This window comes from Artemia franciscana, chromosome 11 (assembly GCF_032884065.1).
Source record: "Artemia franciscana chromosome 11, ASM3288406v1, whole genome shotgun sequence".
NCBI classification, from domain to species: Eukaryota; Metazoa; Arthropoda; class Branchiopoda; order Anostraca; family Artemiidae; genus Artemia; species Artemia franciscana.
The window spans coordinates 18,624,757-18,652,021 of record NC_088873.1 but is presented as its reverse complement, the minus strand read 5'-3'; the positions used below and the strand labels follow the sequence as shown (position 1 = coordinate 18,652,021).

Here is a 27,265-nt window from a genome sequence, read left to right as displayed (position 1 = left end):
GAGAGAGAGAGTCAAAATTTGAATCTCCTCTCCCCCTTCTCCATAAGGTATCTGAAAAACAACATAAAATGTTGTGGTCATATAATGACTTAAAAGGACAATAAATGACTTGCACAGTTGAGTTCAGACCAAAAAAGGCAGCGTTCCCTCCCAGCCCGCTGATTAAAAAATAAATAAATAAAAGTTTACCTCTTAGCACGCGAGGTCTCGCCAGCGACGAGTGCATTCTTAGTAGCTAATTCATACATAGAAATTCTTTCTGACAATGTCCCTAGAATACCATTCGGGATCTTTAATGGCTGAGGTACCGATAAACGTGGAGGAGGTAAAGGCTTCTTTATCGGAGGTGGAGGGAATTCAGGAATTTCTTCTTCAAGAATTTCAGAGTTTTCTTCACCATCAGTTGCAGATCCAAGATTCAAAAGTTCTTGCTATAAATGACCAGAATGTAAATTAAAGTCAATTATTGTCAAATAACGTAATGATAGCTAGATTAAGCGCATCACTTTTAGAACAAGTCGATGACAGTTAACAGGTTCAACTTAAACTCACAGGATGTAAAAAAAAAAATGTTAGACCACAGTGTCTTTTCAATTTTGACTAAAATGAAACTAAAATATAATAATGGGAAAAACTTTTGGTTCAGAGAGTGAAAGAATAAACTACTAAAATCTAAAATGATATTCAACGAACAAAAGCCCATATATTTTGCATCACGTCCAGAAGCCTTCTTTATCAGCAGAAATAAAAAGAGAAACTAATCTAAGCAGTCAAAACATAAAAGAAAACGGTATAAATAGATGAAAAACCGCTATACTAAAAAAAGAAAGAAAAAAACTAGACTAAGCAGTCAAACAGAAGAAAACAGCATAAATAGATAAAAAAGCACTATTCAACAAAAAAAAGAAACTAGACAAGACTAAGCAGTTAAAACATACAAGAAAGTAGCATAAATAGATGAAACAGCATTATACTAAAAAAAGAGAAAAAAACTAGACTAAGCAGTCAAACATACAAGAAAACAGCATAAATAGATGAAAAGCACTATTCAACAAAAAGAATAAAGAAAATAGACTAAGCAGTTAAAACATAAAGGAAAACAGGATAATAAGATGAAAAACATTATACTAAAAAAGAAAGAAAAAATAGACTAAGCAGTCAAACATACAAGAAACAGCATAAATAGATGAAAAAGGACTATTGAACAAAAAGAAAAAAAAGAAACTAGAGTAAGCAGTTAAAACATACAAGAAAATAGCATAAATAAATGATAAAACATTATACAACAAAAAAAGAAAAAAAGAGAAAGGAACTATGATAGACTTACACTTGACCTTAGAAATCTACGCGATATTATGCCACACTTTGCCAGACACTGTATAACGTTTTTTTTTTCACCATCTTGGATTATGCTTAGAACATGCACTAAATAACAACTATACCTTATCAGATTTCAGTTTCTGTTGTCGTTGTTTTTTTTTGTAGTTTGCCGTTTTTTTATCTCTTTGACTAGGCTTCAAAGACTCAACCTTTCACAATAATTTTAAGTAAAATCCCTCTTCACTAGCTAATTCCTCTAAGCAGAGAAATTCAATTTATTTTCCTATTTACATGTTTTAGACTGAAACCTGAATTCTGCTTTTTTGAAACTATTATTAAAGTTGTTATAATTTTTTTCCTTTTCTAACAAGAAAGAGAACATTTGAAAGTCTTTGAAAATATGAGAAAAAGGCCCAGTGACAAGGTAAAAAGATGCATCTAAGTAAAACCAAGTTCTCACATTATCCCAAAACCCACGTTGATAATTGTTTTTTCAGTTGTATTTTTACTTTGGTGAACAAATATTTTGCTGTTTTCTTCCATTTGTTTTTGTATTTTTTAAAGCTGCCAAAAAATGATATGTCATTAATTTAGCTTACGAAAATATAGTAAGTTTAGAACCATAAGAAAATCGGAAGGCTTGGCAGAGGAGGGACCAACTATTAAAAATACTTATATTTTAGGCTCAGATATCTTAAGTTTCCCAGATATCTCACCTAAGATATCAAAACTGTCAAATGCACAGTTACGATATTTAGGTTTTTACCTAAATTAGACCTAATTAGGTCTAATATTAGGTTTTACCTAAATTAGATTCGATATTTTTTTTTATTTCTAACGCTTTCCAATACACTTTACAACTTAAGATTTTCGTTTCATTTCAAAATGATTATTTAGTTGCACAATATTGTATTTTATAATACACATACTTCATAATATCTGTTAGTACACCATATATAACTGATGTAAAAAGTTCCAGTAACAACAATTTGGGGGGACTTACTCTTTAGGTAGCGAAAGATATATTTTTTCTTAGTATTTTCATTAAAAACACCGTTTCATTAGTGTTTTCACTGAAAAAATTAATCTCCCCCAAGATTTCGAAGAAACGTTGATCCCCATATATATTTTTGCAAATTGGCGCCAATGCCATCTTTACCTTTATTGGTGGTGTCAACAGATTTATGCCAGATAAAAACTATTTACAAAGAAATACCTTACACTGAGAAGGAGACGGTGTGTTATAGATCGGAATATAAAGTTTAGTGCCAGACAGGCAAGAGTCTAAGCCACAATAATTCGCAATAGATCATGAGAATGTTCTTTTTCCTCAAGTAGAATCTGGCTACTTCATGTCTTGTCAATTTATGCATCAAAGTTGATCCCAAGCCGAGCAGGTTAGTGACCTTCAGACCTATCAGCTCTCACACCAAAACCCAAAGATTTTTCTGTATGTTCTCATATATTCGACATAGCCTGTTTCGCGTATTATTTGCATGTTTTGAAATTTGTACCCTCCCCCACAAAATACATTCCTACATACATGTCTGCATCCACGTATGACTTCTATAAGCCCTTTTCCCTGGCCAGAGAAAATCATTTCCCTGGCCAGAGAAAATCATTTCCCTGGCCAGAGAAAATCATGCTATTTTACATCAGTATTTACAACTTCAACAATAACAAGCATATTCAACTGGCAATAGCCGTGGAAATATATTTTCTATCCAATAGAACTGATCAGACTCCTCTTGATTGATTTTCAGATGTATTTCTGTGAAACACTCCGGCTGAGACCTTGTTCAACATTTGAAGTGATCACCAAACAAAGTTTTTTGATAGTTACTCATGCCTAAAAGTTTTGTGGTGACGATTACAGAGCGAGTGGCATAACAAAGAGTCACTCTCTTTACTTTTACTCTGGGCAGAGTCATAAAAGAAATTTCCTAAGGAGCTTAAAGCACATACCTCTAGGATACTGTCATAACTGTCATCTTAAAATGCTTCAATAACAAAGAAGTAAATACAACAGTTTTTTTAGAATTAAATAATTTTAAATAATTTTTATTTACAAATAATCAATTATTATAAAATTATCACGTTGCTCAGGCAACGTATATATTGTTTAAAAATTATAAAATTATTATATAATAATAATTATCTATTTAAATAATTAAATAAAATTAAATTAATTTTTTAGAATTAAATAAGAATTAAATAATTTTAAAATTTTAAAACTAAATAAGGGTAATAGTCCAACACACAGGTAGTATTAACAAAACGCTTACAAGTAAAACGACATGAAGACAAAAAAACAGGTACAATATTTCAAAAAAGACGGTTGAAAATAACAAAAATCTTTTTTCACAAACTAAAGTCCGGAAGCCTTTATCAACAGCAAAAAAAAGAAAAAAAAAGACTAAATTAAACAAAACACATAAAAAAATAGGAAAAAACACAAACAATAAAAAAAAAACTCACAACATAATGATGAAAAATAATAATGAACATATATTCCATTTGGTTGTATTTCCTAAGAAATTAGTAACAATGCGTAAATGACCTATCTACCTATTATTGGTAAAAATCGCCAATTTACTTTTTTTTTGCAAAACACCAGGGAAAAGCTTTTTCTTATTAAAATAAATTTGATGCTTTTCAGACATTTTACCTCCTTATTACAAAAATTGATTTTGTCAAATTTACGTTTTAAAACATTTGAAATAAACAAACTTTTTAGAAGATTAAAGTATATTAATCTGTTAAGTTGTGCAATTATTAAATAAAAACATACATTGCTTTATGGGTGTATTTAGTTGTTTGATTTTACTTTGTTTTTTCTGCTGTGTCTCAGTGCATGTTTTCACTGACCTATTCTTCCAATTTTTCACGCATTCTGTTTAGCATCACACCCATAGAAATGATTCTTTTACTGTACTTCTGATTATTTTTCTTTATATTAATAAATTAATTTAGCACCCACAACTAGTAAACTCTTGACTTCATCTCGTATTATTTAGGAGTAGCCTATAACCCTGTACATAACAAAATAATTTCAAATTACATTTGAGCCGTGAAGAACAAGGCAAGGGATAGCAAACACATGTGAATTAAATAAAATATTTTTTAGTTTATCTAAATATACTCACAGATGTATTTTAAATTATTTCTAAAAATAAGAAATTGAACAATCAAGAAATATCTGTTTTCTATCTTTGTTTGGAATCAAACAATGTAATGTATTTTTAAATATGTCCATAGATTTTTTTTTCTATGGTTTTAACCACTGACAAATTCGATAGTTTTAGATTTGATTGATTCGATTTATTTTATCTAAATATTCTCACTGGTGTATTTAAAACCATTTCTAGAAATAAGAAATTGAATAATCAAGAAATATCTATTTTTTACGTTCGTTTGGAATCAAACAACGTAATGTAATTTTATATTTGTCCATAGATTTTTTTTTGTATGATTTTACCCACTGAAGAGTTCGATAATTTTAGATTCGATTGATTCAACTTATTTTATCTAAATATACTCCCTGATGTAATTAAAATCATCTCTAGAAATAAGAAATTGAATAATCAAGAAATATCTATTTTCTATGTTCGTTTTGAACCAAACAACGTAATGTAATTTTATATTTGTCCATAGATTTTTTTTTTTGCATGGTTTCACCCACTAACAAATTCAATAATTTTAGATTCAATTTATTTTATCTATATATACTCACTCACGTATTTAAAATCATCTCTAGAAATAAGAAATTGAATGAACAAGAAATATCTATTTTATATGTTCGTTTGGAATCAAACAACGTAAGTTAATTTTCTATTTGTCCATAGGTTTTTTTTTGTATGGTTTTACCAACTGACAAATTCAATTATTTCTTTATATTTTTTCATTATATTTAGCAGCACATCTTTAGAACAGAAATGGCTCTTTTGGTGAACTCTTGATAATTTTATTATGTTACTAAATTTCAGCAACTCGCGACTACCAAACTCTTGACTGTATCTAGTTTTCTTAAGGAACGTATTCCAAAAAAATATCTAAATTATTCCAGATTACCTCTAATTCCGGATCATCCTCGTCAATGTCTGATTCGTGCTCTACATCTTTCATACTTTCAGATACCATTCTGTCCAACTCATTCGGGTCAACAGGTAGTGCTTTCTTTCCTACAAAAACAACAAATCAACTTACTAATATTTGTTGTTGATATGCTAAAGTTGTGTTTCTTGTTACTGCCATGCTACCTCTTCACTGGCTACCCACCACCATATTGCAAAGTTTTTCATAGGAAAACGCTAAATGTTTTTGGCTATTATTGGGGCTGTTGGTACATGCCTCACTGATGGCATCTGCTTTCCACCAAACCCTATTTGCACCAACCCAAAAGATTCAAAATAGAGCCTTAGCTGTGGTACCAATTGGACACCATTACTAACTCAAGTAACGGATTTGATCTAGCATCAATGGGTGTTTTACACAGGTGTTCCAAGATTTTTTACTCCCCTCCCTCTAGATTCTAGAAAATTTCTTTTTTTATGTTTTTGCTGAAAAATACCTCTTTTTGGTATTTTTCATTTAAAAAATCGAAAACAAAAAAAAAATGCTCCATCCCCTACATTTTGAAAAAAATACATCCCCCATCCGATTATATTTTTGTGAAATGATGCCCCTGATGGATAGTAAAATGATTCAGCCAGGCTAGTATATAGAACCTAACAAGTTAAAAATGTACACTAATACAACTAGTATGCCCTTTTGCCATATTGGGTGCCATTGTCATATTGTGTAATAAACAGATCAAAGGGATATAAACAGATGGGGATTAAGAAAACAAATAGGAATATATATGAACTACACATAAAAAATAAATAAATAAAAATAAATGCAACCCATCTTGAAAACCAAAGGAAATTATAGTCCAGTCTGGATAGCAGGATTGTTGTGTCTCCTTTATTTTTTCCTGTGGAGATTGAATATAGCCAGAAGTAGTAGACAATAACATTAAGACTCACTTGAATGAAAATAAGACGTTTTAGCATTTGTTCTGAAGTTGCAAAAGAGACCAAGGCATAACAAAATTTCATTTTCTGATGAAAAAAAATTCATGCAAACAGGGTAAAATTGCAGATGACTAAAAATTATGAGATAGATGATTGTAGACTGGCAAATAAGGGATTATAGAAAACCTAAAAAAAAAAATTCACATATTTCTTGGAAATCAGCAGATAGTGACACAGGGAGGTGCTACTTCTTAAATAAAGTAGACTAGAAACCACACCTTTGTAGTTGCTATCATTAAAGGCCTCTAACTTGAGGTTTAGTTTAGATACTGGAGAATGGAATAATTTTATGCAACAGTTACATTTGTAACTAATAACTACAGATTAATTCAGTTAAGTATATAATGAAAAAAGGGGGAAATATATCCTTCTTCATATCCAAGCGATCGAAGTAGATTACTGTTATTTTTTTGTTTTACTACTTCTCAGAAAGATTCTTGTAATAACGTGCAGCTGACCCCCTGGGATACTTGCATTTTATGCCTACAGAAATCTTATCTATAATGGCCAACTAGCATATATTCCTTGAAAAATTTGAACATGGTTAGAAGTAAAACTTATGTTTATTGCTCCATTTAACAAAAAGCTGCATTGATTTCTCTGTGTAACATTGTCCAAATTATAGAAAGAGCTTTTTGTCAGGTTTACTTAAAAAAAGGAGCAAAAATTAACAGCATAAACAAACAATTTTTCTCTGGTGGAAGTGAAGAGAAAAATTGGAACAAAACAACATAACATTATTGCTTCTCAGTGTTTGCAACACATATCTATAAAACTAGCTCAGATAAAATGACCCATTATGTTATCCTGCATTTGTAGAGTTATGCAAAATTGGTGCTTTGCTGAAAGCATAAAACTCGATACAAAAAGCAACAACAGGATTTTTTTTTAGGAACAGTATAGTCCTGAACTGGCATACAGAAAATAAAATACTAATTTAACAGGCTCTCAATAGTTGTTCACTAGCCATAATAATGGCAACTTTTAGTGCACAGATCAAATTTTCTCAAATGCTGAAGCAATATAAGAAATATTATTTTAGTCGCCAAAAATTGATTGAGCAGCATATAAAAATGACAGATACAAATACAATTCACAGGTCTTTCCAGCAGTGTTACCAACAGCAAATAATTTAAATTTTAAGCTGTGGGAATGCATATTTACTATTCAAATTCTCTAACCAATAAACCATTATATACAGTAACACAGTTATTTCTGCATAATCAAAGCATTACCCTAGCATCTTCGCTTCAGATTGGACAACAAGATAATCATGAAATGTGCATTTTAAAACTGTAAAGAGACCCCTTTATTGGATTGAAATAATATTACAGAGGTTGGTCAAATCAACTAGTTTAAAACATCCTAAAAGGCTCCATCTTTCTACAGTGAGAAATATCATAAGATACTTTATATTTCTACTATACAGTAATCTTATATTTTTTTTAGGTGTTCAGTAAAGCACTACTTATACATAGTCATACAAATATAGGACAATATCATGAATCAGTTTATCTGAGCTAGCTTACAAACAAATAATACATACCTAGTAGTCTAGCACATACGCTGGAATCTATTTCAAGGACAAAGTGAAGGGGGGGATACGGAAGTGAACAAAAAATGAACAATAACAGAGCATAAGAGAAGACAAAAAGTGAAAGACAGAAAATGACAAATAAACCAGAATTAAAACTCATAAGATGAGCACACAAATACAATAATTAACCAAATAATTACACAGTATACATAAGAAGCACAATAATAACAAAAATAAAACGAAAAACGACAACAAAGAGGCATGATAGATTTACTGTTTTAAAAGGGGACACCATGAGTGTCCATTGATTCCATTATTGTAAGCTGTAATGCATCTGCTGATGGCAGCATTAGGGTCTATAATACCATATATTTTAATGACCCAAGAATTACTTGCCGAAAAGGGGGGGAGGCAGAAAGAGATATTTAGCAAACCAGTAATAAATTTGCTGGAGTTGCTTTAGTTCCATTGCAGAAAATATATGCCAAAAAGGTGCAAGGTACTAAGAATTTGGAAGCACATAAGAGTTATGCAATTTAACTTGCAGCCAGTAATTAAAAAGGAAGTTTATTAGATACTATGCTACTGTAGGCACTAGACATCCAGCACTGGAAATAACACATGAGGAGCTTTCTAACTGCTTTTAGAGAGTCATCAATTGGGAGACCAAGATATTTAATTTCCAGTTTAGGAGCAACCAATACTCATTAAGATCAACTTTATATCCTTTGGGACCTGGGCCCCAGTTGAATAGAACCACTTCTGACTTTTCAGCATTAAACTTAGGATTTATCTTTGAATATTCGTGACTCAGAATGGAAAATTTTTTCTCAAACGCCAGTACTGTTTGGCTGGGGGTTGAAGACAATCATCTGCATAAGCATGAGCGATACATCTAACTCTTCTAAAATATAAGAGGAAACCACTTGAGATTGTGAATGAAGAATACAGGGTCATTCCATGTCAAGTCAACCAGGTCATGTAACCCACCTCTTTAGATCTTGATGAAACTTGGCACAATTGTTGCATTTGCTATCCTATTGATAAATACCAAACTTTATTTCTCTATCTAATTAATTTTTTTTTCTACAAATTTTTTAATTTTCTTAATTTAACGTGATTTTAAGCCTCGGTTTTCGTGTCTTGCAATGTAACTTGTAGCTTAAAAAATTAATATCTTGAAAACTATTTGAGATATCACTATGAAACTTTGCATAATATTTAATTAATATATTTAAAATAAATAAAAATACATTCACTAAGCTATCTCAACTCCAAAAAATAATAAAAATATTATAATCAGAATTGTTTCTATTTTTAAACCGTTGTCATAATTTACTAAAATTGCAATATCTCAGGTCTCAGAACTGGTAGAGTGTTCATATTTTTTTTTACATACTCCTAGATACCTAGGCTAACAGATACACAAAATAGATATATGGCTTTTTCACATGTTTAGTTAATATTCCAAAAAGTGGAATATTATTAAGGAATTATAAATTTGAAGTTTACTTACATTTAATAAATGTGAAATAAAATAAAAACTGAAGTCTATGAATCAATATCTTTTACAGCAATTATTAGTTCTGCTTCCACTTCATCCAGCACTCTTCTGTTTTTCTGATACACTCCTTTTTGAAGTAGTACAATCTGCCAGTGCTACTTGATTGTGGTGCATCAACTGTACTGATAATGTGCTCCAAAGGTATTATGCACAAGTCTCCTCTTTGAGGCCAGTAAAAGCTGGCAGCAGGTCCTGGAGGGCGAAGAAAAAGAATTTCAACATCTTCTTCTTCATGAAACCCAGTTTTAACGAGTCCAAAGTACCACTTTCCATTGTAGTTTGCAGCCACATAATCGTTTAAAGATGGTTGAATGCAGACCCAATCCATAGCAGAATCAAAAGAAAACATTAGAGTAGGATTAGGACTATCAGTAGTCCTCCTTATTTCAAATTCATTTGTATTTAATGGTTTGAAATAATGGAAACTTCTAGTACTGGGAATAGTCTTGGTGGTTAAAAATCGTGACGCTAACTCCAATCTGAAAGCTTTGGCATTTTTTTGTGAATAAAGTGAAAGTTTATTTTTTCAATGTTGACTTTACAGAAGTCATAAACTGCAGTTGCTGTCTTGATTTGATTTTCATCTGAAAGTTGAAGGCTGGCTTTCCTCAAAATTCTCTTTACAGTTCCTTCCAAGCCATCACATATTGATTTCCCGTGGCTTGTTGCAAAGAATGAATGTTCGGCTTTCCTTCCAAAGTCTTCCAGTTCCAGTTCCAAAAATTGTAGGGAGGTATATGGACTAACAACAAGTCCTTTCACCTCTTTGACTTCTTCTTCAGAAAAACTAGCTACTGGAAGCGCTATTCTGCTCCAGTCTGCGAACAATGGATATATACGATTATGAACAATAATGCACTGTTATTGATTGTGGGAAGTGCGAGTACCTGAGCTACCTGTCCCCAGCAGTTTAAGGCACTAGGCCGGCCGGTACCAATACGGCTCTTCCTACTCATTCCCGCTCTCTTCTGCACAATCAAAAACTATGGATAAATCGCGTCCCATTAAAAATTGACTTCTTCAAGCTTTAATCCTTATTAAACAATATTTCTCTTCTTTAAGGTATCAATTGCTGCCTTAAATATCTTACGATCAATTTCCCATGGCAGGTTAGAATCCAGGATAGCTGTATAAGTATTTGGAATCTTAGCCAAGGAGCAGAAACGCTTAAGAGCAACAGTCTCCTCACTCTGAGCCTGGCAATCAAATAAAATATGCTGGATTGTTTCCTCTGTTGAAAAGCAGATTCGGCATAAAGGGGAATGATGTAGCTTCCAATTAAATAACAAGCTATTTAGAAGTAGGGCACCTGATTTCAGTCGGTAATATAGCACTGTATTTAATCTTGTATGAAATGGAGATAACATTAATGTAATGTGATTAACTTTGGATCTTTGCCTGATAATATCTCGTGAATTGAGGTCAGAGGAAGGACTAGGAGATAACATGGAAGCCTTTGCTGCTAGAGAATCAGCCATATCATTATATTTTATACCTTTATGACTAGGAACATGTTGAAAATAAACTTCATTTTCCTTGATCTTAAGATTAAGAAGCTGTCTTCTAATATTATATAAATCTTTGTCATTAGCAATTCTATTAATATTTTGGATCAGTAGTAATGCTGATTTAGAGTCAGAGAGACAGAGTATATTTTCAGATTCAATGTTATAATTTATAAGAGCATCCAAGGCCAGGCGGATGGCACATAATTCAGCAGACAGGATAGAAGATCCCAATGGGAGAGGAGAATAAATATTCAAATTCAGGGATGGGATACATGCTCCTGCTCCAGCTCTTTCCCTCTGGACGGATCCATCAGTATATATTTTTCTATAGTTGGGGTAAGCCTTTGAGATGTGTTCAGCCAAAATAGTCTGGATCTCATAATTAGGAATCAAATCTTTACTAATATAGATAAGTTCTACTTGACAGCTTGGAGGACTCATTTCCCATGGGGGGGGACTCAGTAAAGGGATATGCATGAAGCGAATGTTGATTCCAGTTTGGGACCTCCAGTTGAAACTGATTCCATGATGAATGGGCATTGGGACAGGCTGACTTCTCAGCAAAGGTATGTGCATATACAGCATGCTTGGCTCCATAAGCCTGGATTTGCGAGAAATACTTTATCCTTAGACTAGATGCTCTTTCACTTAGGGACACCAATCCTGACAGTGTTCTTAACTTTGACAGAGGAGTATGCTTATGCACACCCAAAGCTATTCGAATAACAGAATTTTGTAAAGATTCAAGGATTTTGAATGAGGATGGGGGACGAGCTGAAAATATTTGAATCCCATATTCTATATTTGAACGAATATATAATTTGTAAAAATCCAAAATAATCTTTGGGTGACATCCCCACTTACTTCCAGCAAGTCTTTTTAGAATACAAAGTCTCTGAATAATCAGAGATTTCAAAGAATTAATATGTTCATGCCACTGCATTTTAGAATCCATTAATAAACCAAGTAACTTCACTGAATTGCAATATGGGATCTCCCTTGAGAAAATTGTCAGAGGATTAGGAGGATCTAGAGTACCATTAGTAAATATAATGGCTTTAGTTTTACTGATTGATATTGGGAAGCCAAATGCTAAAGAGAATCTCTGGACTAGACTTATATCATGTTGAATAAGGCTTTGAAGAAGGCTAATATCCCTTCCTGACTTCCAAATGATCAAATCATCTGCATAAAGGCCAAATGATGCATGAGATACTTGAAATTCAGAAACATACAAGTTGAATAGAAGGGGACTCAATATTGCACCTTGAGGAAGTCCTCTCGTAATGGGGCATTGCTCACTTCTAGACTGATTTACTTGAACGTAAAAATATCTATCAGTTAGAAAAGACTTTATAAAACTTATAAAAGGATACGGGAAGTCAAGATTTATTAGGATTTCCAATAATTTATTGTGGACTACGTTTCCATAGGCATTCGACCAGTCAAACAGAACAGCCATTGTGACATGTCTTTTTTTTAGGGAATTACAAACATCAATTTCTAGCCGGGTAATGTTATCTAAAGAGCTATGTCCTTTTCTGAAACCTGTTTGTTCACTAGGAAAGAGATTGTTGACTTCAGAAAACCACTCAATTCTTGATAAGACAAGCCTTTCCAGAACTTTACTAAAGGAAGGTAATACTGATATAGGACGGTAAGACTTGAGATCATTAGATGAATAAGAAGGTTTTAAAGCTGGGAATACCTGAGCAATCTTCCAGGCATCTGGGAACTTTTGACTTGACCAAATAAGATTATAAAGACTTAAGAGGGCTGTATGAAACACCTTTGGGGACTCAAGAATCCACTTCATATAAATACCGTCATAACCTGGGGAAGACTTGATGTTAAGAGAATTAAGTGCTACACAAAATTCATCTTGGGAAAAAGGTTTCATCAGGGTACCCTTATAAGAACAGGTAAGAGGGAGATTACAAAAAGGAGGTCGGCTGGGATGAAAATCTGAGCAATCGTTTTTAAAAACATTGGTAAACAGATCTGCCTTCTTTTTATCTGATACAATTGGATATCCATCCTGAATGATATCATATCTACGGTCATCATTAGGCTGCTTTCCACTATTTAGTTGGCTAATGAAATTATAGACCTTTGAAATTGGGGTTCTAAAACTGATACTTGAGCTGAAATTCAGCCATGTACTCTGTTTAGCTCTCCTACAAATTAGTTTCACCTTAGCACATGACTGCTTATAAAAGATTGCTGTTGACTGAGATGGGTGCTTTTGAAACATTTTACGAGCCTTTCTTTTTGCCAGAACTGCAACCCTACACTCATCATTCCACCAATTCTTGGGTCTTTTGGAGCCATTGTAAAAACGTACCCTAGTCATTGGAATTGCCAATTTAGCTGACTCCAGCAGGATTGATCTCAAATTAGACTCAATGGCATTAATATCATAATTAGGAGAAACAAAGGAAAAATCTACTTCCTTTAATATCTCACGAAAAAGGGACCAATTACCTTTGGAGTTGATCATGATGGTTTGTTACGTTTTTGAAACTATTTCTATTTTTGTATTGACCAGCACAGCCGTCAGTGATATAATGAACTTGGTTTATTTTGGGATGATTTTCTTTCAGCCATTTCGAAATTTCCTTTTGTACATAATTCACAAAACAAATGTCATGTTGTAAATCATCACTTATGAAACAATGGTTGGAAATTAAAACTTTATCATCCTTTTTCAAGTAGAGTCCAACTGGATGAATTTTGTATCCACCTCTGTTCCAGTGATAACTTTGAATTTCATTTTGACTGGTGTAAGAATAATTTTCAATGAAATCCATTACTACAATTGCTGTATTCAAAGGCGGATCTTCTTTCAGTTTTTTGAAAGTTTTAGACATCTTTTTTGTTTATCTGTTTTTTTGTTACATCTTTTTTGTTTATCTGTTAGCCTATGTATCTAGGAGTATTTAAGAAAAAAATATGAACACTCTACCAGGTCTGAGACCTGAGGTATTGCAATTTTAGTAAATCCCAACAATGGTTTACAAATTAAAAAAAAAATTCTGATTATAATATTTTTATTATTTTTTGGAGTTGAGATAGGTTAGTGAATGTATTTTTTCTTTATTTTAAATATATTAATTAAATATTATGCAAAGTTTAATGGTGATATCTCAAATAGTTTTCAAGATATTAATTTTTTAACCTACAAGATACATTGCAAGATGCAAAATCCAAGGCCTAAAATCACGTTAAATTAAGAAAATTAAAGAATTTGTAGAAAAAAAAACTATAAGAGATAGAGAAATAAAATTTGGTATTTATCAATAGGATAGCAAATGCAATAATTGTGCCAAGTTTCATCAAAATCTAAAGAGGTGGGTTTCAAATTAATTATTTACTGGGTGATTTGACATGGAATGACCCTACAGTTATTAAATATGATTGGAGATACAAGGGCACCTTGCCTTACTCCACAGCAAACAGGTATGATTCCTCTTTAATCATTCCATCTGGCAGAAAAACTATGACAGTTAAATGTGTACACATCTCATATAAAGTACAAACAATACAAGTACTGACCTCATGCTTACACAGTTCAATGAGGATATGCATGTGAATTATTGAATCAAATAGTAAAAACCCTAAAATTGCAGGAAAGTTACCAGACCCAAGGGTGATCCCTCCCCCAATGAAACATGTGTAAGCAGTCTAAGCGACACACAAGCTAGCAGCAGGATTATATGTCAAGGAGGGATATCTGTTTTAAATAAATAGCCCACCTGAGTTGCCAAGATTTTCCCAAGCTATACCTAACCCTGCTTCATGCAGACTAGATATAATTTAGTAGGAATTTTAAAAGCAAAGCAATATGGTAATTAGTTACAATTAATGTATAGAGGAATTCCAGTGTTGATTGTATAAAATTACAGATCAACTATACAATTTGCTTTGAAACTACCTATTTATTTAATAAAGTTGTTAGATGCTATAATGTCTGTGGTGCTAATAGTATTTTATCCCTATGTGTGTCTACTATGTTGAAACTGCATTGAACAAAAATAACAATGCTTTGAAATAAAAAATTTAATAGAAAAAAAAATTAGAAGATAAACACATTACCAACATTCCTAGGCCTTGCTTTTGGCTTGGTACCACCTGCAAGGGCACTTAATTCTGCTTCTAAGGATTCATCATCACTTCCATCTTGACTGGCAGAGCCTGGATCAAAATTCATACCAAATATACCAAGCTGAAAGAAAAGAGAAATCTACTAGTACAATATGTTCAAGCAATCCAAACTAAAAACTATACAGCCAGATTTATTAGAGTCATGGCCTGGAATAGGGCATAGATTGAGCAGTTAGAAAACATACAGAAAAATAATGAAAAAGGGAGAGAGCCCTATTTTAAATTTTGTTTTCATAAAGACTAGGAAGATATAGAATATAGCAAACTAAACATGGAGATAGAGAGAAAGAGAGGAATGCTGCCTAAACTAAGAACATGGGCCTAAGATGATTATGCTTATGCTTGAGAAACAGAAACTAAGCAGCTGAGATTCTAGTCAGCAAGCTATAGTTTGGCTTTGTAATACTATAAGTGGTATACAGGGAAAAATTCAGTTTTCCCTGTATGCCACAGGGGATTACTTTTTTTTCACTGCTTAGAAAAGAAAAATGATGCAGGCGTTTGGAAAATGTGGATATTATTCTTTTCTTACACATATTAGTTGGAGGGACTTGATAATTTACACCCAAGGCTTCTTGAAAAATTGCTGCTGAACTGCCAAAACCCACTTGCTCATCTCTTTCATTAATCTGTAGATGGAAAGAGCATCCCCCAGGATTGGCATATAGTATACACAAGAGTGTTGATAGGGAATTACTGGCCAATCAGCATTTCTTCTGTAGTTAAAAGGCTACTAGAAGGGGCCATTGGCACAGCAATCCTGAAACACCTGACAACTAATGAAAAATTTTCGTTGTGTCAATATGACTCTATAACTGTATGGTTGGTTGAAATGAGCCCAGTTGACCCATATGAATATACTACCAACCTTCTAGACTAGGGGTTTCCAATGAATTGCTTGCTACTGGACATGGCTTTTGACACAGTTTGTCATAAGGACTCCAAATCAAGCTTCAAGCTATTGGAGTAAATGAGAACATAGTTGGGTGGGTGATGTAGTTTCTAACAGAGCATAGCAGATGGTTAGGATATTTGGTGAGGAAGAAAAGGCATTCTTCTCTGGTATGGCTGAACTCAGAAGTGGAGTGCCTCAAGGTAAGTTATTGAAGCCTATCCTATCTAATATATGCATAAATGATGTGTATGGAATTCTAGATAACAAAAAAAGTCTCTATGACTCAAAACTTACTGTTCAAGCAGACACAGTAGAGGATATTCAGTCAATGTAACAAAACCTCAATGCATTTACATACTGGACTAACACTTGGTAGTTGGAATCCAATGTACGAAAATGTAAGACCACCTATCTTGGGAAGAAAAACACATGCACCCAGTAGCCTATAGTGTAGTGGTGAATACTGCAAACACATTTCCAGAAGCCATGCAGACAGAGAGACCTTGGTATACTGATTGACAATGAACTGCATTTTCATCTATGTGTGCAAGCAGGTGCTGCAAGGTCAATCAGACACTTGAGATAATTAAAGGGCATTTACCATCAGGTACCCAAAAGACATGACCAAGCTCAACAATAGTCAATCTTTACTTCACAATATACAGAAAAATTGTAGTTAACCCATTTTTAAGGTGCTTCAGTTATACTTTACTATTAACCCTAATGTGCAAACATGTAGTCCATTTTATGTATTTTCTATGTGTTCTCCTTGTTTTAACCTGTGTACCTGTAAATTGAATCAACAAATGACAAAATCAAGAATCATTCAATAAACAATAACAAATCCATGTGGCTGCATAAATTTGAACCCTGTATAAATATTTATTAATACCAAATACGGTAAGCTTTCAAGCTTGTCGCAATAAACATAATAAATAGAAGTTATGACAATACTGACATCATAATACACACATACAAATCAATGAAAATAACGACTACAACAAACATTGACAAATAATACTATAAATTATTTAAAAATGATTTACTCTGAAAATTTGTTTCTGCTAGTTTTGTTTTGAATCTGTTTATGTCATCTGTTAGAAATGATTTAGGTGGAAGGTCATTCCATGGCTTCCACACCCTACTGTAAAATGAATGTTGGCCTATTTTCCTTCTTGAAAGTAAGGGGTACAATTTATGTGGGTGATAACGGGTCCTGTTAGTGTCATTAAATGTGAAGAGCTGTGATGTACTTATATTATCAATGCCTTTGATTATACAGAATGTGTTAATAATGTCTGCCCTATCCCTTCGGAATTGAAGACTTGGCAATCCTAGCCTGTGCAGTCTATTTTCATACGGCAAATGTTTCAAATAAGGTACAAGCTTAGTTGCTCTTTGCTGTATTTTTTCAACCCTTGCTCTGTCTTTTTTATTCAATAGATACCATACTGACGAATTGTATTCGAGTATAGGTCAAACTGTTGATTTATAAATGACAGTGAATGAACAGAGATTAAACTTACGGAAATTCCGTCTAAGACATAATAGCTGATAGTTTGCCTTACGAGTTACTTCAGAGACATGCCGGTCAAACCTAAGACTAGAATCAAAATGAACACCAAGGTTACGGACACTTTCAACAGGTAAGATTGAATGTCCAGCAAGATGGTATGATTTGATGGGTATGATGGTAACTTTGTTCTACTTTGCCGAAGTAATGGAAGACCCTACACTTATTTTCGTTGACAAACATGGAGTTAGCATTACACCAATTGTGCACTGCATCCAAGTCTTTTTGAAGCAACGAAGCTTCATCTGAATTTGTCAAGGAGCGGTAGAGCTTTACATTATCTGCGAACATTTTAATTGTGGAATGGTGGACAACAAGAGGCAAGTCATTGATGAAAAGGCAGAAAAGTACTGGACCAAGGCAACTACCTTGTGGAACGCCACTTAAAACTATCTCAGAAGAGGACAAAGCATCACCTACAATCACTTTCTGCGTCCTGCCTGTTAGATAATCACCAATCCAATTCGACGTTCTGGCACTAAGGTGATATACCTCACACTTTTGAAGTAAAAGCGGAATGGAAATTTTATCAAACGCCTTAGAAAAATCTATATAAATGCAATCAAACCTGAGACCTTCATCTGCCATCCTATGGAAGTCAGTAATTACTTCCAAAAGCTGTGTATTACATGAACGTTTTTTACGGAAACCGTGTTGAGATGGATGCCAAAGAAAATTTGAATCGAAATAATTCTGTATTCTCTTGACAATTAGCTTTTCCATAACTCTGGAAAAAACTGAAGTGTTTGATATTGGTCTATAGTTTTTAAATTGTGTTTTTGTGCCACTTTTATACAGGGGTTTAATTATTGCTTTTTTCCATGCCATAGGGCAAGTACCAGACGCCAGACACAGATTATACAGATATGTCAGTGGTTTAGTGAGTACTGTTGCAAGCTCTCGAATCATATAGTTTGAAAATTCATGAATCCCCAGCAAGAACCTCCAACAGGTACGACTCTAGTTTGGCATTTGTGAAGGGACACACATGCACGGAAAGGTGTAGCATAAATGGCAGACAGTAACAACGGCAATCAAAGGGATAAAATTAACCCTTGACTGGGCTGCCCACTTAATTCAACAATCTGTCTTGGCTTTTTTCTACAATTGGCCATGACTTTGACTTTTCCCACAACTATTCCCTCTTTTTTAAATTCAACTTCACTCGCTGGGGATCTCGTTTGGAAATTCATCTGGCGATTTATTTGTGTCAAGATGCTTCAAGACCTCAAAAACTTGTTGATCATCAAAGTCAGAATCATCAAGATCTATTGTGAAATTGGTAGAAAAATTAGGATCAATAGGAGTTTCAATGTGAGGTCGTGTAAAAACAGATGAGAAAAGTTTATTAAAATGTTCAGCTTTTTCATTATCATCGTCTATATTTGTCTCTATTTCAGGGTCAGCGAATGAAGTTGAGGATGGGGACTGTGAAGTCTGGTTTTTTCTTATATATTTCCAAAGTCTTTTTGGGCAACTTTGAGCTGATGCAATATAGAAGACTCAAGTGCCTCACGATCTGACCGAAGAAGCCTAGTTGCCCTATTTCTTGCTCTTTTATATCTTATCCATGACTCAGTGCTTCTTATTTTAATATACTCACGCCACCGATAATTTTTTTCGCTAATAGCTTGTAGAATTTCTCGAGGAAGAGTTTGCCTATTTTTATAGAACTGACTATAAACTATAGTCGGAATAAACTTGTTTTGACCCACTACCAAAGCCTCATGAATCAGCTCAAATACCTCATTAACATTGTATTTATTTTCCCTCAACTGTTCTGTGATACATAGTGATAAAATGAAATTTCGGAAAGACTCATAATCACCTTTAGTGTAATTATATTTAAAGGCCTGTTTTTGAGGAGTAGAATCATCACCTGAAGATTTTAACGACAGTTTAAGAATGGTGTGATCACTTTTTCCTAATGGAGGTAGAATTTCAATATTTCTAACATCGTCAGGAGATTTTGTTATTACCAAGTCAAGGACAGAAGGATTCGAATCAGCCCGAAATCGTGTAGGCTCCTGAATGTGTTGGCATAGGTACGTGTCCTGCAATTTTTGAAGGAAATGATCCTCAAATGAATGATTAGAAAGCGAGGTTATTTGATTTTTCCAATCAATGGAAGGTAGGTTAAAATCACCTACCACTAATACCCTTGAACTAACTGTTGAAACATTGTGAAGATACTGTAATAAATTTGCATTATTATTTGGAGATAGCTCATTAACACTAGGACGTCTATACACTGCAACAATTCTAATACTATTTGTAGACCTAGGAAATTTTACATCAACCACTAAACATTCACTAATACTCAGTACTAAAGGATCATTTACTTCTGTGTACTACGGCAACGAATGAACATAAAAAAAAATTCACTAATAAAGTATAACCTTCAACCTGTTGAAAATATGCTTCTGGATGTGCACAATTCTTAGGCAAAGATTCAGTAATAACAACAACATGAGGCTTATGCACTGACATCAATGACTGTAATTCTTCAACTTTATTTGATAAATTATCTGCGTTGGTGTAAAGCACAAGGAAATTATTGTTCCATAACTACTTCCCTAGGGATTTGCGAGCTATTTTCACCTTGAAAAGAGCTTATCTTTACAAGTTCTAGACCATCCTTTCCATCTTTAATTTTCCAACCTGATTCTCTTGCTGTCACTTTTTGGTTAAGTTCCTCTTTCAGAGCATTATACCTTTTCTTTTGAGCAAGTTCCAGTTTTGTGCGATCATGAGAAAAGTTAAAAGTCGGATATGAGGATTTTATGGTGTTCAGGTTACCACTCAAGAAGAAAGAAGCAGCATCACGTTCTAAGGGGCTATGGAAAAACAGTTTGATAGGACGACATTTTCCATTATTCAGTCTTCCCAAACGAACTGTAAATGAACATTTGACAGGGCAATTCTGCAAAATTACTTGATTCAGGAGCTTTAAATCAACCTCATTTTGACTCTTCTTAGTACTACAGTTTGGATCCTCTTGAAGTCCAAATACAACTAAATTTTTTTGCTTCATGACCAAATCTTCTAGAATATCATTGGCTGTTTCTTTGCTTTTTATTTCATTTTTCAATTTTTCAATAAGGTTATCAAATTCGACTTTGAGCGATGCAGTGACGTGCTTCTTTACATCCTCAACAGAACATTTGGCAGATACCTCTTTTTCTATCTGTGTTAATCGATCACTTATTGGTTTCAGTAGTTTTTCAAATGTATCTTGAAGCTTAGTTTCGATTGTTGAAAATGAAAACCTAATTTCGCTCTTTATTATGTCTTTGATCTCACTGGGTGTTATTCCTTGAGTTCCAGAGACCTTTTGCTTGCAAACAGGACAATGCCAGAGTGACCCAAGACGACATGTCATCTTGTTAAACAAATCATACTCTGACTTGCTCATTTCAATGCATTCAATGCACAACCATGCATCACACATATCGCATGAAAGGGTACAACTATCATCCTTTAGCCCAATATCACATGCTTTGCAGCAATCTAGACCTTTTCTTGGTGATTGTCTCTGATGTTTGCTGCTGATTTCTGTATCCAGCCAGACTACTACAGTGCTTTTTTGAAAAATATGATAACACTGCTCAGGGACGGAATTCAAAATATGTTACAAGTGTGCTTTTGTTGAAATGCAGTTTTTATTATCAATAGAAGTATCACTAAACGTAATCAAAAATGCTGAGATCACATTCAATTACTTTTGAACCAATGCAGCAGTTATATGCTTGCTTGTTTTTTTGTCAAAAACTTTTTCTAAACTCTCTTGAATAAGTCACATGTTTTACCAAGTTCGAATCTTCAAGCTTTTCAATCTTCGTCAGTTCAAACATAGGATACACCTTACGTTAATCCATATGAGACCTATAAGGTCAATCAATGCATGTGTCCTGAAAATCAGATCATTTGCCCCTCTTCTTTCTAGGGTTGAGAATAAATCCTGATTTAATTTGTTCTTCTTTTTTCATAATAAATTCATTGCCTTCTTCTTGGAAGAATTGTGAGATAAAACTTTTTTTCTTTATTTTTTGCATTATCCCTAATCTTGTATTACCCTAAGTGTTAATTTAAGGGACCTACCACAGTGCTGTGATTGATATATTTATACTTTTGGGCCATTCATTCTATTTTCAATTCTCCAAGGAATTGCTTATCTTCCCGTTCTTCATTATTTTAATTATACAGTGTTGCTGGTCTATAGTTGTGAAGTATCTGTTTTTGATAAAGCCACAGATTACATAAGCTGAATCATTTATCTTCTACATTTGGGGAAACCTGCGCAGAAGAGAGCAATAATGAACACAAAGAGCCGTATTGGTACCAGCAGGATATCCATCCTTAAACTGCTGGGGATAGGCAATTCAAGTATCCGCACTTCCCACAGGTCCAAATTCACCCCCCCCCCCCCCAAGTTCTGAAAACCCCGTGACAAATTGATATCTGTTGGCTGAAAGTTTTTTTTCCCGCATTTAAAAAAAAAAAAAGGCAGCACTTTGTTCTCATATCATGCCGCCACCTAGCGAAATTAAGGCCACATTAAGTAGAAGACCAAATAGGACTCATATAAGTCCGAAAAAAGGATCTGAAAATTGTCTTGCCTGCGATATTGCATTAGAAAATGATACTTATGCCATTCTTTGTCATGGGTGTGACAAGTGGATATGTACCGAGATGCCTGAACCTGAATATCTGCTTATCACGAAAATATCCCGATGTGTAGATATTTGTATCCAGTGCCCAGCATTTAAATACAGATCAACATCTGTTAATGCTCAAAATCTAAGTGTTGAGAATATCATACAAGCTACAATAAATAGCATGAAAAATAAGATCATTGATAAAATCCCATCTCAAGCAGCCTTTCAAGAAATTGTCTAAGCATCTTTAAAAGACTTGGAAACATCACTAAAAGCTGAAATCTCACAAACTGTCAATGAGATAAAATCACAAGTGTCAGCACTGGAGACCCAGGTGTCTAAAAAATGCTTGCTCTCTGAAATGCATTCCGAAGTCCAGACGGTAGTTCTTCAAGAGACAACAAGCATCAAAGCCAATCTTACCCAGCATCTTGATAGTGAGATCCAGTGCCACTTTTCTGAAGAAAGGGACAGACAACGTAGAGCCCTTAACATTGTTGCATTTGGGGTCCCTCTGCAACCCAATGACTAAGCTCAGAGAGGTTCACATCAATAATATGAGAAGACTTCCAATCCCTACTAACTCTCTGCCATCTGCACGCCCCTCCTCCTGTTCTTTTTACTGTCCCAAGCCTGGACATCAAAAGGTCAATCATCAACCATTCCCGCGAGCTCCACAAGGATATACAATTTCGTGGTGACGCATCCAAGACAGAGAGAAACAGGAGAAAGGCCTTAGTTGAAGAGTGGAAAAGAAGAATAAGCTCAGGTGAGCCTAACCTCATGATCTTCAAGGGCCAAATTGTTCCAAAAAACGAGGCTGCTCATCGCAGTTAAGAAGCCCCACCCTGGCCCCCTCCAAACCAATCCGCGATGGAAACCTAGTTATATCATCACATCTTCATGTAAATAGTTTTGTTTCCCCAGTGCTTCGTTTTGATAAATCGTCAGTTGATATTTCTTGTGAAGCTTCATCCAATCCTTCTCCAAAATGTTTCCCATGTTGATCTAAGTGTTATTTCTGCTAATGATAATTCAAATGTTATGTCTAATAATTTGTTTGTGTCATGTCAGAATTCAGCAGATTCAAGTTTTTCAAGTACCATATCTGATGTTACCTCTGAGTCTCAACAGCCAAATTTCCCAAGTCAGAAGCCCCTTTCTGGAAATACTTTCTGTGTTCTTTCAAGCAATGTTGACTGTCTGACAAACAAGCTTCTAGAATCTGGAGTGCTTCTTAGGAAAGAAGCAGCAGATGTTGCAAGTTTTGTTGAATTGTTACCAAAACATAGTTTTTTGGTGGTTACTGAAACATCCCTACAGATCTCGGGATATCAACTATTTAGCAACTTAGAGCACCCAAATTGTCGAAGAGGAGTTGGTGTTTATGTAAGAGATAGTATCCAGGTTAGTGTTGTAAATCCTACTATGCCTGATATATCTTTGATTGAAAGTGTATGGCTTGATATGTCCATTGCTAATAAAAATTTGCCTCTTGGGTGTGTTTACTGAAGTCCAAGTGCTCCTTCCCTTGAAGATAGTGAATTGGCCCTCAAAACTATCACTGATGAAATGACATCTTCAATATCCCTTCCTAGCTCATTTGAGTTAATAATCACTTGAGATTTTAACTTTCCTGCAATTGAGTGGGTTGAAGGAACTGGATATTTTTCATCTAATAGTAGAGACTTGCCTTTTTTATCTTGCCTATCAAATAATTTTCTTCATCAGACTATTGATAAGCCTACACGCTATAGAGCTGATCAGAATCCCTTGCTGTTAGACCTCGTCATATTGCGTGATACTGATTCCCTCATTTGTAATGATTATTTACCACCAATTGCTAGTAGTAACCATCTATTTATTCTGTCTGTGTTGTCCCTAAATAGTCGTCCTCTGCCTAAATTTCGTCCTCAGACTTTCACCGATTATGAGGCAATACAGCAGGAACTTTCATCTGCAAACTGGTCAATGCTTATCACCAGTGACATCAATGAGTTGTGGTTAAATTTCAAAAAAACTCTCCTTGCTCTTGAAAAGAAACATTCCAGGGTTATTTTTAGGAAACAGCCCAAAACACTTCCCTTTCTCATTAGGGAAGTTAAGAAGCTGATTAACCATAAATCTAGAGCTTGGAAACGATATATGAAGAAGAGGAACCAGGAGACCCTGTCAATTTATAAGGCAGTACAGAATCATGTAACAGATTCTGTAAAAAAAACTGAAATTTGCTTACAAGGAAAAATTAGTTTCTGAGATCAAGTTAAACCCAAAATCTTTCTGGAGACATGTCTCTTCTAAAAACCCAAATCATCATACTATTCCTGACCTTGTTGACCACAGTGTACTACACTCATCTCCAATAGATAAGGCTGACATTCTAAATGCACAATTTGCTTCTGCCTTTACCCAAAACTCAGGTACCTCCTCACCAGATCCTCCATCATATGAAGTGCTTTTCCCTATACCTGATCTGTCAGTAAGTGAAGTAATGGTTTTCAATAGCCTTGAGAAGCTTGATGTAAATAAGTCAAAGGGACCAGACAGTGTTCATCCACGTCTTCTTAAGGAGTGTCAAAAAGCTCTCAGTTACCCCCTGTGCATGCTGCTCCGGCTATCTCTTCAAAATGGGGAACTACTGCATGATTGGAAAACATCTTATACAACCCCAATCCATAAAAAGGGATGAAGAGACTCAGCAGAAAATTACCATCCTATAAGCATCACCTCTGCAGTTGTTAAGGTGCTTGAGGGATTTGTTAATAAAGCTCTAATTGAACATCTTGAGGTCAATAATATCCTTTCCACATCACAACATGTATTCAGATCTGGTAGATCTGTGGACACTAACCTCATCCAAACATATGAATTAGTGACTACACTGCTTTATAAGGGCTTTCCTGTTGACATGATTCTTCTTGATCTGTCCAAAGCATTCAACAAAGTTTGTCAAGAATTCCTCATAATCAAATTGAAGGCTGCAGGTGTCAATGAAGGTGTTGTACAGTGGATTGCGGGCTTCCTTTCTGAAAGATCACAGAGTGTCAGAGTTTTTGATTCACAAGGAACTCCTCATTTCTCTTCTCCCACAACTGTATTAAGAGGTGTGCCCCAGGGCACTATTCTTGGACCAACACTTTTCAACTTCTATGTTGATGGACTACCCACCCTTCTCTCAAATCTTATTACCCTTTACACTGATGACTCAAAACTAATTGGAAAAGCGGCTACTCCCTCTGACCAGCAATCAATTCAAACAGATCTTGACAGTCTAGGAAGATGGGCTAACATGTGGATTCTGACTTTCAATGTTGACAAATGCCATGTAATCCATTTTGGCAAACACAACAAGCATCATAAGTATTTCCTTCAAGACAACTTCCTTTCTGCTGTTTCTGATGAAAGAGATCTTGGGGTTATTGTAGATCACCAATTAAAGTTTAGCAGCCATGCTAAGTCTGTTTCATCTTCTGCAAATAAAACCCTTGGTACCATAAAAAGAACCATCTCCAGCTGACACCCTAGAGTTCTTATGAAGTTATATAAGGCGCTTGTACATCCACGCCTGGAGGTTGGAATGTCATTGGCAGCCCCTTTTCTTCAAAAAAGATAAGAAGCTGCTTGAAGATGTCCAGTGTCATGCCACTAAGATGGTTAGCAACATGAATAAAATTCCATATGAAAAAAGACTACATTGTTTGAAGCTGCCAACACTGACATACCAACAGAAAAGGAGTGACATTATTTTAACCAGAAAAATCCTCTCTAAAAACACCCTTCCCAGTCTCTTTGCACAACCCTTGCATTCTGGTACTAGATGACATTCATTGAAGCTCTCTATGCAGCGTTCCACAAGTAGACATAGAAGCCACTTCTTCAGCCAAAGAATCATCAATATGTGGAACCAGCTCTCTGAAGAAACAGTTTCTGCTACTTCAACTGACATGTTCAAGTCCCACCTTGATAGGGAATGGCTCTGCCAGGAGTTCCTTTACAATTGGGAAGCTGCAGAGTCCTCCACAAGAGTCTAATCTACCAGCCACAATCTACACCAAACAAATTCTTTTTTTCATGGAGCATCACAAGGATGGATAATCCTTATATCGCTCTAAGCTGTGATTTAAGGTAAAGAAATGAAGAAACAAATGGGAAATATATAATTTAGGCTATATATTTGCCCATTAGCGGGTTTGATTGGGGGTAAAGTATAGTAAAAGAGCCTCCAAATGTTTTAACTAGAATTTTTCTGCATAGGCCTATTATGGAGTAAGAATTGTTTTCAAAACATGTTTCCTTCTCAATAACCCAAAGTGTAGGCTAATACCTGAATGTTCAAGTGGTTAATAAAAGTAGCTTTTGTGTGAAGCATATTTGCTACATGGAATGTACAAAAATTATTAAATTTACTAAGAAATGCATAATATGGTAGCAGACATTCAATTACAGAAATATTATCAGATTTAATTCAAGAAGATAGGCTATTTTAAGGCTAATAGCCTGCTTTAGAATTAATTTTTGAAATTTTTTTAGGTTTTTTAGTTTTTTTTGAAGTTTTTATCTTTTTAGTTTTTTTATTTTTATTTATATTTTTTTAGTTTTCTTTTTCTCCTTTATTTTTCAGTTTGTTTCCTTTTTTTAGTTTTTTTTTTCTTTTTAGTTCTTTTAGTTTTTACCTTTGTTAGTTTTTTTTAGTTTTTTAGATGAAATTTTTTTTAGTTTTATTCCTTTTTTCTTTTCAGTTTATTATTGGTTTTTACCTTTTTTTTAGCTTTTTTAGTTTTTTTTCGTTTTTTCTTTTACTTTTTTTTTTAGTTTTCATCTTTTTTATTTTTTTTTTATTTTTATTCTTAATTTTTTTTTATTAGTTTTTAGTTTGTTTTGTAGTTTTTGCCTTTTTTAGTTTTTTGAGTTTTTTTTTTTAGTATTTAGATTTTTACCTTTTTTAGCCTAACCAGGATTTGAACCTGGGAC

General features: G+C 34.2%; 1 protein-coding gene across 1 annotated transcript in view; it reads right to left on the bottom strand.

The window, feature by feature from the left end:
* Positions 1 to 27,265, bottom strand: part of LOC136032917 (coiled-coil and C2 domain-containing protein 1-like) — a 61,044-nt gene that overhangs the window by 31,303 nt on the left and 2,476 nt on the right. The window contains exons 2-4 of the mRNA XM_065713379.1: positions 15,100 to 15,229; positions 5,392 to 5,501; positions 190 to 431 (exon numbers count right to left, since the gene is read on the bottom strand). Of these exons, the coding sequence (XP_065569451.1) occupies positions 190 to 431; positions 5,392 to 5,501; positions 15,100 to 15,229 (482 nt within the window). The remainder of the gene's footprint in view (positions 1 to 189; positions 432 to 5,391; positions 5,502 to 15,099; positions 15,230 to 27,265) is intronic.